General features: G+C 33.6%; 1 protein-coding gene and 1 long non-coding RNA gene across 5 annotated transcripts in view; one reads left to right on the forward strand and one right to left on the reverse strand.

Moving 5' to 3' along the window:
* Positions 1-2,196, reverse strand: part of LOC111701981 (zinc metalloproteinase-disintegrin-like NaMP) — an 8,346-nt gene extending 6,150 nt beyond the window's left edge. For all 3 annotated transcript variants that reach the window (XR_002765321.1, XR_002765320.1, XM_023473489.1), the window contains exons 1-3: positions 1,990-2,196; positions 1,130-1,208; positions 833-921 (exon numbers count right to left, since the gene is read on the reverse strand). Coding sequence is in view for 1 of the 3 variants with exons in the window: in XM_023473489.1 (XP_023329257.1) it covers positions 833-888 (56 nt within the window). In the remaining 2 variants the exon portion in view is untranslated. The remainder of the gene's footprint in view (positions 1-832; positions 922-1,129; positions 1,209-1,989) is intronic.
* Positions 2,197-7,490: 5,294 nt separating this feature from the next.
* On the forward strand, positions 7,491-12,152 carry LOC111701975 (uncharacterized). 2 transcript variants are annotated; one of them, XR_002765318.1, is made up of 4 exons: positions 7,491-8,316; positions 8,469-9,385; positions 10,255-10,329; positions 11,508-12,152. It is a non-coding gene; the product is annotated as an uncharacterized LOC111701975 (long non-coding RNA). The 2 variants fall into 2 exon arrangements; XR_002765319.1 differs by lacking the exon at positions 7,491-8,316 and having other exon boundaries at positions 8,329-9,385.
* The last annotated feature ends 2,729 nt before the right edge of the window (positions 12,153-14,881 follow it).

A 14,881-nucleotide genomic window follows, 5' to 3' on the forward strand; every position in this document is an offset into this window, starting at 1 on the left:
TTTGGTCATTTGGACGTCAAAAGTTTGGTCATTTGGACGTCAAAAGTTTGGTCATTTGGACGTCAAAAGTTTGGTCATTTGGACGTCCAAAGTGACGTCATTTCGACTTCGAAAATTAGGTTGTGAGGACGTAAGAATCCTTGCGTTAAACGTCCTCAACACGTCCTCAACACCTAAAATACGACGTCGCCGGACGTCCCATTGGTAATTATTGACGTCGTCATGACGTCCTAAGGACGACTTCTGGTTTCTAGGGCCGTCCTAGCCGCAGCGCTCGGCCCAGAAATGAGCTTAACCTAACCTAACCTTAAATATACACTAATTTTATTAAAAATTGTTAAAATTAAAGGTCTTTCATGGCTGCAGCGCTCGGCCCCCCTACGAAAAGTGCCCATCCGACCTACAAAAAGTGCCCATCCGACCTACGAAAAGTGCCCATCCGACGTACGAAAAGTGCCCATCCGACCTACGAAAAATGCCATCCGACCTCCAAAAAGTGCCCATCTGACCTACAAAATTGAGTGGCCATCCGAAAGCTACATTTAATTATTTCTATCATATATACTGAGCTATAGGCATGACAAGCTGCCATGAATAGGTCGGATGGGCAAGAAGATATGCCCATCCGACCTACAGCTGTCGTAGGTCAGATGTTGGAGTAGGTCAGATGGGCAGTATAGCGGATGGGCAATAGGACGGATGGGCAGTAGAGCGGATCAACATTACCTCTCATATGACGTCACTGATACTTAACAATCATCACATTTAACAAATATTGATCACAAGTTTGAAGCTAAAAACCTAATTCCAATTCAAGTGTTTAATTTTTTACCTGATACTACAGTTACTAAACTCGTCTGGCGTAGTTTGGTTGAGAAAAGACGACATTATAAAGTTGTCGTCGCAATCCTCATCCTCATACTAAACAATAAATGATTAAAGAGACTGTATACAGTGGTATGTTCGATTAAAAACAGTCCCTTTAAAAAGGCTGGATGTCTCATACATTCTTGATCTTATATGAAAGTCTAAAAGATACCATTAAGAATCGGGCTTGACACTCCTTCAATGAAAAGTCACTTGAAATTAAAAGATCTTAAAAACTTGTTAACATGTTTTACAAACTAACCTCCTCGTCGTGTTTTGAGCCCAAACTATGTCCAAACTCGTGTGCAAGTGTTACTACTGTATCATTTAGGTCTCGGGGCCTGAATTCATGTATATTCAGAACAAAAAATTATTTCACAATACTAGAAATTTAAATAGTTATTGGAGGGTTAGACAAAAATTAAATCTTTAGTACATCCCTACTTAGTACTTATTGTTCAAATTATCCTCGCCTTTTCCCTGGTGCCTAATTCCTAACCCTTTTTATCGGATCCCTAATTCTTATTCCCAAGACATTAATCCTTATTCCCTAATTCAAATTCCCAAGTCATTAATCCTTATTCCCTAATCCTAATTCCCGAGACATTAATCCTTATTCCCTAATCCTAATTCCCGAGACATTAATCCTTATTCCTTAATCCTTATTCCCAAGTCATTGATCCTTATTCCCTAATCCTAATTCCCAAGTTATTAATCCTTATTCCCTAATTCTAATTCCCAAGTCATTAATCCTTATTCCCTAATCCTAATTCCCAAGTCATTAATCCTTATTCCCTAGTCCTAATTCCCAAGTCATATATCCTTATTCTTTAATCCTAATTCCCAAGTCATTAATCCTTATTCCCTAATCCTAATTCCCAAGTCATCAATCCTTATTCCCTAATCCTAATTCCCAAGTCATTAATCCTTATTCCCTAATTCTAATTCCCAAGTCATTAATCCTTATTCCCAAATTCCGAATCCTTGACTCTGTAATCCCCCACCTTGCATAGTTATAAAAGTGATGAACCCTGAATACTATAGGTTTCGTGAACACACTGTACCTTGCATAGTCTATAAACGTGATGAATTCTGATTTCTTGGTTTCCCAACGCACTGTACCTGGCATAGTTTATAAAAGTGATGAACCCTGAATTCTTTGTTTCCCAACATGCTGTACCCACAGAAGCAAAACCAGACGTACCGGCGTCAAAATCTCTAAACAAAAAGATTTGAAATCAGTGACTCATTGGCATCTGGATAGGACTTCTAGCAAACTGGAGAAATCGTTTCGAAAACAAAGTCCCATTTTTTGCGAAAATTTATTTTTCTCCGAAAATTTTGCCTCTCTTGCACTCCATTTGTAGGAACAAATATCAAAAATTTCCCAAAAAAATTCGGTTTATTGGAAACTTTCACTTTTCTTGTTTCGCAAAAATTTTGGCATTTTTTGCAAAATTTTAGAACATTTCTTTTACAAAGCTCTCCATCCGGATAGGACTTCTATCAAAATGGAGAAATCATTTCGGAAAAATTTCACACTTTATGCGAAAATTTATTTTTTCTCAGAAAATTTTTCCTTTTTTCTTTCCCCTCGTAGAAAAAGAGTAAAAAATTCCACACAAAAAAATCTGTTATAGGGAACTTTCGCATTTCTTGTTTCACGAAAATTTTGGCAAAATTGTTAGCAAAATTGTAGAACCTTTTCTTTTACAAAGCTCTCCATCGTTTTTGCGCGCTTCCTTTCGCAATATTCATTTTCGGGAAAAAACAAAATTTTGCGAAAAATACAGAATTAATATTAAGTAATATTTTGCGGGTTTTTTTACATAATTCAAAAGGTTATTTTTTTACCAAAAAAATAATTTTCTGTCCAAACACGTTCATTTTTTGTCCCAAAAACAAGATAAAAGTAACTTAATCACCCTGCTATTAAGATTTCATTTAATATGTTTATTGTCTATTGACAGAAAAAACACCTGGTTTACATTTTGCAATGGAATTTTTCGATTTTGTTTATGTAGAAAACTTTAGCTCCAGACTTTATCTTCATAGGAACCCTATAAGCTGAGGTTGCTCTGCTCAGCTCCTCTCCAGTTGGGTTCCAATCATCCCAGAGTTCCCCAAAGTCGCTAACCTGACTCTCTTGGGAGACCTCTGCACTCTCATTGGCAAGCTTTGAACTCTCCTTGCAGGCTTTCTCAGCAACATTCATATGGCCAAGGATGTCCTTTGTCTCAGTATCCTGAAGCTTCTGGGCGACCTTAATAATGGCTGCTTTGCTGGTGGAAATATATTCCGTGGTCATTTTGGCATTTGTCCAACCAAAAAAGTTTTGCATTTGGTCAGATGTAGCTCCGGCATCTGCTACAGCTGTAGCAGCCGACCTCCTGTAGCTATGGAATGTATACTTTTTTGGCTCATCAATATGGAGATGTGCACTGTGCAGAAGGCACTTTTCCGACCATATTCTTTCCCAGAGGAGTTTTGGTGAATGAGATCCCATTTCCTGTCCACAAAAGGGGCCCAGTGTAAAGACCCAAATCCTCCTTGACTCGCCTGAGGTAGAGGTCCAGGACGTCTGCAGCACTAACTTATCCAGTATGGGGGGAAATGGAGGCGTCTAATATCGGGTTTCAACATATTTAAAAAAAATTCCTTTTTAAAATTTTGATAGCGTAGAAATCAACGCATTCGACGGGGTCTGCGTAAAATCTACGATATAGGGCCTGCACGGGTAGTTTACTTGTTTAAACTATTTTATTCAAAATTGATTGAGAGAGCGATAAATGTAAATATAAAATAAAATTAGAGAACTATTTATTTGATAAATTTGTATGGATCACAGGGAGGATAAGTAATTATCCTTCCTGTAAATAGGGAGGATAAGTAATTATCCTTTCTGGAAATAAAAAAAGGAGGGAATTAAAGGTTGGTTATTTCGTTGAACAGGAGAATAAATAATTATTAATTACTACTTAACCGGGAGATTAAGGGAGGATAATTAAATTGAGGAGAAAACCACTTAGCCAAGGGCCTCCTCAACCTTCGGTTAAGTAGTAATTAATAATTATAAATTTAGATATTTTATTCGAATTGGCTATTTATGTTTGTATAGATTATTGGAATAAAACAAATTAAGTCAAACTGTTCCACTGAATTTTTTATCTGTATTTTTGGCCAAAACTTATTAAAAATAAAAAGGAAATGTTGTGTTAACAAAGTTTAAAGCTTGGATCGAACATAGCCATTAGCATTCACTGTTCATTAAAAATATCATTATATTTTTCAAGTAATGATCAAAACATCGGTTACCAATATTTATTATCAAATACACAATTTACAATAAAAATCCAATATCTAGATTATTGGACAATTGAAAACCTAATTATAATTTTATCGAAGATCGTTTAATAGGAAATAATTTAATAACTAGAATTTTCCAGAGTTGGTTTACAAACGCATCGGCATGGGTTATTGAGTTATAGGAAATAATTTAAACTAGAATTTTCCAGAGTTAGTTTTCAGACGCGTGGGTTACTGAGTTTATAGGAAATAATTTAAACCAGAATTGGAGTTGGGTTTCAGACGCCTGAGCTGAAAACTTTAGAATGGATAAACTTTAATCCTGACTTCTTGATCCTAATATCCACTGTGGAAACTTTTCATTTTTGTCCTAATCCACTCTTTTTCTCTCTCCTTGGATATCCGTTAATTGTTTTCTCCAATGAGAATATTTCTGTTCTCTCATTGGTTGCCCGCTTTTCTCTGATTGNCATTAAAAGAGTGCTAGGTTTTCCATAATTATCAAAAAGAGTGGATCAAGCATTAATCCCGATATCCACCATTCTAAAGTTTTCAGCTCAGGGTTATTAAATTTATAAGACCTATTTTAAAAATAAGTATCTGTAACCATCTGTACAAACTGTAACAAACTGTTTCCTAGACATAATTTACAGTAACCCTCCATTTGTAGATTGTTATGTCTTTTTGACGAGGCTACCCTTTAAACCTTTGTCTGAACGTTGACGATGAAAAATTCAGTGTTTTTCTAGCCCAAAAATGATGTGCTACGTTTTGTGTCACAATGCATAGTGTTCAATGGGGTCTTTTAAAATTATGATAAAAGTAAAAAATAGTTTGCAAAAAAGTTACTCAATAATTAAGGGTAGAGGATGTAGGCAATTAGTAAAGATAACTTAGAACTTAAAAATTGTTTCATGCTTTTAAGGTATGCACACAATTGACAGGATTGTTTCACTTTTTGGAAAATATTGGTTTCAAACAAACAAAAACAAATACAGTATGACGTTAAGTAAATGTAACAAAGTAAAAGAATGCTGTGCAAAATGTATAAGTCTTGTGGATCTAAAGATGTAAATTATATCTGGTCTGGTCAGTTGCCTCATTGACTTCAGAGAGAAAGGACCTATCTTATATGGGTCCCAGCCTTACCGCCGGGAGAGCGCTGTGTTTAGTTGCGCATATAGTTTACTACAGGGGAAGCAAGAAATATACATAGATTAAAACTTTCCTTTCTGGAGATGAACGAAGTAATTTAGCCCCTGATAGGTATACATGCACAATGATACTGGTTTTTTACTCAATCGGCTGTGAGGAATGGACTAAGGACTGGACTGCTAAAGAAGATTCCCCTCAAGAGGGCTTTACAGGGCTTACAACTCCTCATTTTGCATAAGGGGTGCAGTTATGAGTTTCCTTATAATTATGGGAAACAGTATAAAATGAAGGAACAAGGGAAGCAATTCCCTATACCCTTCTTCCTACAAATCTCCTAAACTCTCTCCTCTACCTTTTCCACAACTCGATGTTATAAGAACTATTTGGAAAGGTCTTAAAGTGCAAAAACAAGCTAAACAAGAAAAAAGAAGAAAATAAAGAACATGAAAAGAAAAAGAAAATCTAACTGGAAAAGGAAAAAATGGAAGGGAATCTCTAGTGTCAAGCTGTACACTGCCATATTTTCCTACAGCGAATATAGACCACATTAGGGAAGGGAAGGAGACATCAACCCCCCCCCCCCTTCTAAAATTATTCTACCCTACGTAGAAACCCTAGAACAGTGTATTTAATTGCTGCTGAGACTGCACTACACATAAGATATGTGGAGTCAAGACATTCCTAGATCAGAAAAAAATATTAAAACTGCAAACACATCTGATATCTACTCCTGACAAACAGTAACTTTCTATTATATTTATATTGATATTTCTGGCGCCAAGATATCAAATTAAAGAATAGTATGAATCAGAGATATGTGTCAAAATGCATTTTTCCCTTGTCTACAAGGGATTAGAATGTGTAGATCTAAAAGAAAAAAACAGAAAACAGATGTGTGACCAGATAAAAAAAGATTCAATCCAGAGTTCAGAAAAAATTAAGATGCAAGAGTATACAGAGTACAGAAAAAAGAAAGCAAGATACTCAGCAAATTCAAATTGATGGCTCAGAAAAAAGCAAGATCATTTAAAAATAGTTCTTACTTGTAACACGGCAAACTACAAGGACATCCAACAAAATTCTTTCTTTTTATTATAAAAATTAGCCAAAGTATGATTGAAGGATGGACCAACAAGAAAAAAATGAAGAACAAGAAATATAGAAATCGCAAATATTTCCATCTGATATCACATGAATATTTAAAAATATTGTAAAATTTAAATAAAATAAATTATTAAAATTAAAAAAATATCTGGTCTGGTCAATTAATATCAACCCTAAAAAATAGAGATTTTAGAATTTTATTTACTCATCTTATCCCCCATTGCCAAAAACATAATTCTGTTCTACATTGGATGAACAAACCCACTTTCAGAAGAACAACCAATTTGTATCAGGCCAAAATTGAGCAAAGTATTGGAAGATTTAGGATAAAATTACTTTCTGAACTTAATTATTACTTTCTTCACATCTTCCAGCCCTGCCCTCCTTTATTAAAAACTCTTTACTACTTTGCATCAGGGTGAATAATTTTGGTGGCGTCAATTTCCAGGGTTAGATACAGGAATTTATCCGGGATGAGCGAAGTTCCAAATTTTTATTTCTTGCTCATCCCGACAAATTTTTGCTCACCCATAGGGGAAGCAGTGGGAACACTAGAGAGCAATTCATAAATCTTTATTCATATTGACAAATGAAAAGGTTTGTTTCTACAGTTTACACTAGATAAGTAGAAAATGTTTTTTTCTATTCTATATATTTTTGAATTCTGAAATGATAAAACTTCAGAGAAGACTGCACAGATTGTATTTAGTTAAATTCATCAAATTAACCTTGATATAACAATCCAAGACATTAAAAGAGTCCTAGGTTTTCCATAAAGCTTAACCCTAGAGTGAATTTTTTATTTTTGTATTTTTAGGACACTACAAAAATATTTGCCTTCTCTATAAGTAAGAATAAATATGTAAAAAAGATTACTTTCTCCATTAAAATCACTACAGCGATTTTTCAGAACTTATGTTCTTATTTATCACTTTGGAATTTTAAAATTTTCTCTCAACCCTATAATTTCAGCCTATGGGTGAGCAATTTAGCTTCAGGGGTGAGTGGCCGCTCCCTGGCTCACCCTTATTATATATATATAGTTGTTTTTACTTATTAACCAGAGGCTGGACCTCATAACAACATATTTTCTTTAATTCTTTCAAAACCATTGAAGTTCAAGCAACTCTTGGATATTATTAATGCAAACAGGGCCATATCAGGGGGGGGGGAACCTGGTGGTCAGGATTTTTTTCAAAAAGGGGACTAGCATTGTTTTACTCAACTCTAAAATATTAAGCAGGGTTCATTGTTTAGCATGAAATCTATTTATTTAAACCCACAAAACTACAGAAACGAACTATAGATGTATTTACTATTTACAAATTCTCCATTTTAGGTTAAATATCAAATGTAAGATTTGGTAACATTTGATGCAGATTTTTACTGATTATTTTTTGGGGATTTTTGTAATATCTCTTTAATTAATCAACTAGCTGAAGTGCCCAGCAATTAATAATAGAATTTTCAAAAACACTTGGGAAATAAAAAATTTGAATTAAAAAAAATCAATTAAATAACTAAAATCACAAAAGCATTTTCCCTCCAGGGTACCCACTACCCATGAGTTTCTTTAAAAAAGCTACAGATTTCATTGACCACAGTTCCAAAACTAGATTATAAAAATGTTCTATTGTAGGAAACATAACATTCAAGCTAAAATTTCAAAATTTGTGTATTTTTCCCATCTGCAAATCTGCAAACCAACCTTTATTAAACACCCAGTTAGGGTCCTGCCCTGCCCTAAATACTTATTGTTGCAGAAACAATGAGAGCTCAGCATTTTGTTCGAACAGGAATCCTAGTATGTCTTATTATACTGTATCTATATATAGGAAGTACATCTGTTGACAAATTTTTAGCAAAAAAAACTTTAGTGTTCAGGTGAGTGTTTTTACCAAATAATTTTTAAAGATTTTTCTAAAAATCATAGCTGAGTTTTTACTATTTACTCACTGGCTTCTGTCTCCAGTATTAGGTTATGTGGCAAGTTTTTAAATAATTCATTTTTTTATTTAATTCCCAACTGCTTGCAGTTCTGTTGCTGATTTTGAAAAAGTGGAATTTCCTGCAATTACATTTTGCAAACTTTACACATTCAAAGACACAAGTTTGACCATCATAGATCAAGTAAATAAATGGAAAAATGTGTCGGCGGAGGCTTTGAAGAAGTGGGCAATTGAAAATACCCAAACAAGAGATCAGATTTTTCATTTCGTTCAGCACAGGAGTGAATTAAGAAAGTTCCCATGCGATATTGTTGGTTCTCCTTTTAGTATTACTGGACCGTGTAGTTTCCCATATACATTTTATGATTGTGCCCTAACGGATCCAACTAATCCAGGAAGAAGTGCACTTTGTGATTCATTTAATGCTCAAGAAATGCAAACTTTGAACAGTTGCACAATGACTGATGATACCAAGCCTTGGTGTGCTCTCCATGTCTATGATAATAAATCAGCAGCTATAGGCAGTACTTTGGATGCATTATTATTAATTTCCTCTGTGACATAGAGAAAATAATATATAAATCCTTGTATAATAAATACTGATTATGATTCCTTGAGTGCTATTTCCCCTCCCAATTTAATAAAATTCTAAATTATATTCATAGTTTTAATCCATCTAAACCATATTTTTTTCTATAAATACTAGACCTAGATCCTAAGCACTGGGTAAAGGTGGATGGGGCTATTGTGATGAAACATGCAATGGGGAATTACCAAACCAGCAGGCACCAGAATATATTGCTAGCTCTGCATTTGACAGCTTATGGAACAGAAGGATTTTTCACTTTAAACCTTGGGATGCAGGCCATTGCCACACCTATTCTCCAAATGAAACCTATCTGCCTAACCATCCTGGGCACTTCTATGGGTTCTTGGGAGACAACACACTGAACCAAAGTCTCCATGAGTTTTTTGGATTTAATGTCTATTTACATTCCTCTAAGGTAAAAGTGCTGGGCAAGTTCTTAAAATTTGGCATCATTCGATTGATGTTTCTTAATGAGGCTCTTGATCTGGATTATTTGTAGCTGTCAAAATTGTTCTGTTTCAAAATGTATGTTTAGTTTTTGAGAGTGACAGCAATTATCAAAAATGTTAAAAATAGGAATTTCTAGCAGACCTAAGCATGGTTTTGGGAAAATATCCAAAATAACTACTAATTCCAGAAATTTCCCATATAACTGGTAAATTCCCCAAATATCCAGTCATCTAAGATATTTCAAAAATCTTAAAAATATACCGCCTTCAAAAAACTGAGTTAATATAATACATGGGGGTTATCTGTGTTAATAAAATACAAGGAGGTTCTTTGTGTTAATTAAATACATGGAGGTTTTCTGTGTTAATTAAATACATGGAGGTACTGGAGTTTTATTAAATAAACCTCAAACATCTATAGGAATTTGGGACATTTCCCAAATGACTGGGTATCTGAACAATTTCCCAAAAGCCTGGGTATCTGGGAAACTTCTCAAATACTTGAATATTTGAAGGTGGTATATTTTAAGATTTTGGAAATTTCTCAAATGAATAGATATTTGGTGAATTTCACAAAAACCTAGGCACTACCCAGACATTTAGGAAATTCCCCAAATATCCAGACATTTAAGGAATTTCCCAAATACCTAGACATTTGTGGTATCCCCTTCATATTTATTTTAATAAAAAATATAAATTATTTTTAACAATAATTGATTGTCAATGATGTGTGAACAATAACTACTGTTCCTTTTTAATGGCGCACAGCCTGAGTAATGAATTATTTAATTTTTTAAATAAACTGAAATTTTATTAACGTGATAAAATTTTTAAGCATTTCTGGGCCTCTGATGTAAGTGGAATTGGACAAGCAAAGAAAATAGTACTGAATCGGGGAGAATATATAAAGGTCAATATTTAGAATTTCGTTCAGTTTTAGTTGATTTGTTATGAATGGTGAAACAAATTAACCAATGAGAGCTTCATCTCTGGAATCATTGACCAATCAGATGTGAGAAATATGTGCTCAGAGTAGGTGGTTCATTATAAATTAAGTTCTTTAAAACTTAAAATCAAAAGTGTCTGACTCTGCTGTGAGTATGCAGGCCAAGTTCAGCTCAGGTGTTTAGAATTTGGCAGTTGCCTAAAGTTACACCCAATTGCTGTTAGAGTTAGGTAAGATTAAGACACTTTCTTGGGTCATAGGCTGCCACTAGGACAGACCAGGAGGTTGTGTGCTAAGGGCTAGGACAGAACACAGGGTTGCCAGGTATCCTTCTAGAAGGCCACTTTTTGTAGAATTATTGGCCTAAAAGTAGCCTTTTCATCAATTGGCAAATTTTTTCATCCTTTTTGATACTTTTTACATAAAAGTTCAGCAAATAAAATTTATAAATTTCTTTGGAGCTCCGCACAAACATTCTCGACATTAAACAACAAATATCTCTAATCATAGTATGTCTAAGTATGAAAGAATAAGGTTCTTTAATATAGACAAAAAACTTAGTTCTTTTTATTTGTTGTTTTGGAGTACGTTCAATTTGTAAATAGTATTTTAAGATTAAATTAGTGATAAATTAGTATGAACCAAGGTAAATAAACAGTAAATTTAGGCATCAATAAGTAGCCTATAGAGGGCTAAAAGTAGCCTTAAAATATTCTCAATTTAGCCTTGTCCTTCTTTTCAAGCCTGGCAACCCTGACAGAATAGTGGGCTGTGCACCACTGCAGCTAAAACAGACTCTCTGTCTGTCTTGTAATTTAATATGGCATGCCATGCGCAACTCGTTTGGGCTTCTACCAATACTAGAAGTATTTTTTTCACAGTGATCCAAAGGTTCCTTAACTCTCATGCAAAAAAACAATGAGAATTTTTCAAATTTCTACTTAAATACTAAAGCAAAAAACAACTGCATTAGAGTTCTAAAAAATAAACGTGAATTGGTGAGGTAAATTCATAGAATTATAGGCCTTGCAACATTTCAAAGTAGTCTTTAAAACTGATGCAACTTTTCACAACACTTTGGATTTAAACCTTAAGTGCATCCAACCAATTTAGTCTTAAAATGTTAATATTTTAAAGTTCAGGTTGAGTTTGAGCGTGAAATAGAAACCCGTCTCCCGGCAGTATTTAATTGCATTGAAGACAAGGAAAGGTTTTTAATCAGGAATCTATTTAACTTTGTTTGTATCTAATAAACATCAAACTCCTGAATCTATGGGGCCCAAAATTTGTGTGGGAACTAACATGACCCCAGGGAAGGTTTAGGGATCCTCAGATTTACAAAAAAATTGTTTCCAAAAACCTTTGATTTTTCATAAATTTTGAAAATCCGCAAAATGTTTTAATTGGTTTAGTGAAGAGAAAGTTCTGAAAGATTGAGCAATATTAAAAGTTAAAATAGAAGATGGGCGCAATAGCCTTGTAATCTGAAAACAATTAAACTCAACATTTTACTTTAGGAGTACAGTTTTACAGACTGTGTATTTGAGTATATTTTTGAAAAGACAGGATGCAAACTTGATTGGTTTTCTGATGATGCTTCTGTTCATGTTCCATTGTGTGGTAGTGCAGAAGAAATTAAAAGGCTAAATGATTTAATGGACAATGTATCCAAATGGACTTTTAAAACCATTTCAGAAAGTTCAGGTAAATAAAACCCCAAATTATTCTAATCATTTAACCCTATCTCTGCTGGGGTACTTGAAAACCAGGATATGCTGGGGTGGGGTCAATTTGACCCCGCCCCCCTCTAAATCCCATGTTTGATGTCCAAATATGACAAATGATACATCATTGGAAAGCTCTTGTGCTCTACTTTTAGAATCTGCAAAAAAATTGCAAATTTGCAAAAATTTAATTTTATTATCGCAAAATCCAGTTATATAGTAAAAATGTTTGTAACTAGCTACACTGATTCATGGAAAAACAAACAAAAAAAATTGAAGATGTTAAGCTCTTAAATTTCTAAACCCTGAATAAAAGAAAACATATTTGAAAAATACATTTGAAAAAAATACCTGTAACTTGTTGGGATGCGTCGTTTCTAAACAAATTATCTTTAGAAAAAAACTATTTAAGTTTATAATTTGTTGTTTTACTAATGATATCTTCTTTCCACAAATAAATTGATTCAAAGGAGTACTAAAGGAACTCCTTAACAGATATTAGACCATTACATTTGCAACGGAGACCCTTACAATTGCATTGGAGACCCTTACATTTGCATCGGATACCCATATTTCCATTGGAGACCCTTAAACTGGCATTGAAGACCCACACATATTAATGAGATGAAGGAAAAACGCAAAAATTTCGCAAACAATTTTGAAAAATACAAAAGAAAATTTTCGCAAAATTTGCACGTTTTTTAAGAAAGTTTTCTTTCGCTGGAAACTGTATTAAATACCTTGAAGTCTCCAGAGGATAATAATAGGATCCATCAAAATACCATAGACTTAATAAAATAGATTGAAATACATTTAATAAGCTTGTGTGGAAGACGATGCCTGGCCGCGTTAAACTAGTTCCACAAGATTCAACAGAATGAGATAGAACGGATACGGGGCATAGTACTGATATCATCATCTACAGTCTACACGTGCAATATCAATATTGACTCTAGTTCTGAACCCTCTAGTAATAAGTTATAAGAAATATATATACTGGAAGTTATTTATGCGTTTTTATTAGAGTCTGACTCACGTCCTCTATACTTGGATCAATTAGTTCGATAACTTTAACAAAAATATTGAATTTTTAATTTGAAACTATTTTTCTTGAGATGCACTGTGAAAATCAGGTTGCAACTATTCTTCTCTATGAAATTACCGACTAACCTAATGACAGTGTTAGCAGGATCTACATCTAATAAATTTATCAAGATGATCTGAACATGATACAGACACGCACCACGATTCTTTAGCCTAATCATTAAAATAAATAGGTGAAAAAATTGCAAAAAAGAAAACTTGTGAATTCTTAACCCTATCTCTAAATCCCATGTTTAATATCCAAATATGACAAATGATACATCATTGGAAAGCTCTTGTGCTCTACTTTTAGAATCTGCAAAAAAATTAGCAAATTTGCTAAACTGAATTTTTTATCGCAAAATCCAGTTATATATTAAAAATGTTTGCAAAAAAAAAATTTGTCCAAAAAATGAAAATTTATACATTTTTGAAAAGCCCATTGACCATGCTATTTCAAATATGCAAAAAATTTTGCAAAAACAATTTAAATAACCTGATTTTTAATCAAGAAAATTAAAAATGTGCAAATTTTCTTTGACAGGTTGTTTGCAAATAATTTGCAATTTTTTTTCGCAAAACTTGTGCAAAACTTATGTCAAAGGCTTTCCAAAAAGCTAAATTTTATCAAAATCTGACAAGTGGAAGTGGGTCAAAACAAAGATTTAGTTTGTTACAGGCAAAAGCAGTCATTCAGGCAGTGTGCCTGAGGCCCTGTTTTAGGCCTAAAGGGAGGGCTTTGGGTATGTAGGAAAAGTCAGAAAATTTCAACAGCCTCAGACCAATACTTTTTGAGTTTTGTAAAAAAAAACAAAAGGGGGGGGTCAAATTGACCCCCCCCCCCAGCAGGAATAGGGTTAAGACAACCTTCATTTTCCGCTCTTGTTGGGACATAGCAAACATTTTAATTGTCAACTTTTTATTTTATACTTTTAAGACAATTTTTATTCCGATGCCTAATTATAATTATATAATCCTCTTTTAAGTAAGCTCACTCTATAAACCTCTTTGAACCTCAGAAATTATGCTATATTGAATAAAGTATTTCTAACGCATGTAATCAATGTTTTTGTTAAGTTCAGAAAACCCTTAGAAAACAAAACATTGTGGTTAAAAAGTGAAAATTCCTTTTGTTTACTTAGAAAGAAACTGAGCGTTTGCCACAAACTCAGAGCTTTAATCTCTCGTTATGAATTTTTTCAGTCCCTTTTAAGCCTGAAAGGGAGTTCAAAGTGTACAAATCATGTAAATGTTCACAAATTATATGCAGTAGAGTACAATAATACAGTATGTTCCCTAGACTATCCATTTCCATTTCGAATTTTTTAAAGCTGTTAAATAAACTTTATAATGAATTAGGTGAATAAAAAACATCATTTGATTTATAGTTATAACGGAAAATCATCGTTTGTAAAGTAAAAGGCAAAGAGTCTATGTGGAATGATCATTGGTCAATTATGAAACCAGCCTATTTCAGAATTTGGTTTTCTTTTAATATTAATTTTAGATTTTCTATAAAATGATTTTCCAGGGCCCTAAAGGTTATATAGCAAAAATATGTGAAGTACACCTGCAGTATGGAAACAGTACAACAAAATGGCCGTTTTACAATTTTTTCTAGTAAATTCCCCTCTAATATATATTCTATTCTCTTTGGATGTCGTACTCATAGACCTTTGATATTTTGATAGATAAGTCATAGTTTGAAA

This window comes from Eurytemora carolleeae, unplaced genomic scaffold, assembly GCF_000591075.1.
Source record: "Eurytemora carolleeae unplaced genomic scaffold, Eaff_2.0 scaffold359, whole genome shotgun sequence".
NCBI classification, from domain to species: Eukaryota; Metazoa; Arthropoda; class Copepoda; order Calanoida; family Temoridae; genus Eurytemora; species Eurytemora carolleeae.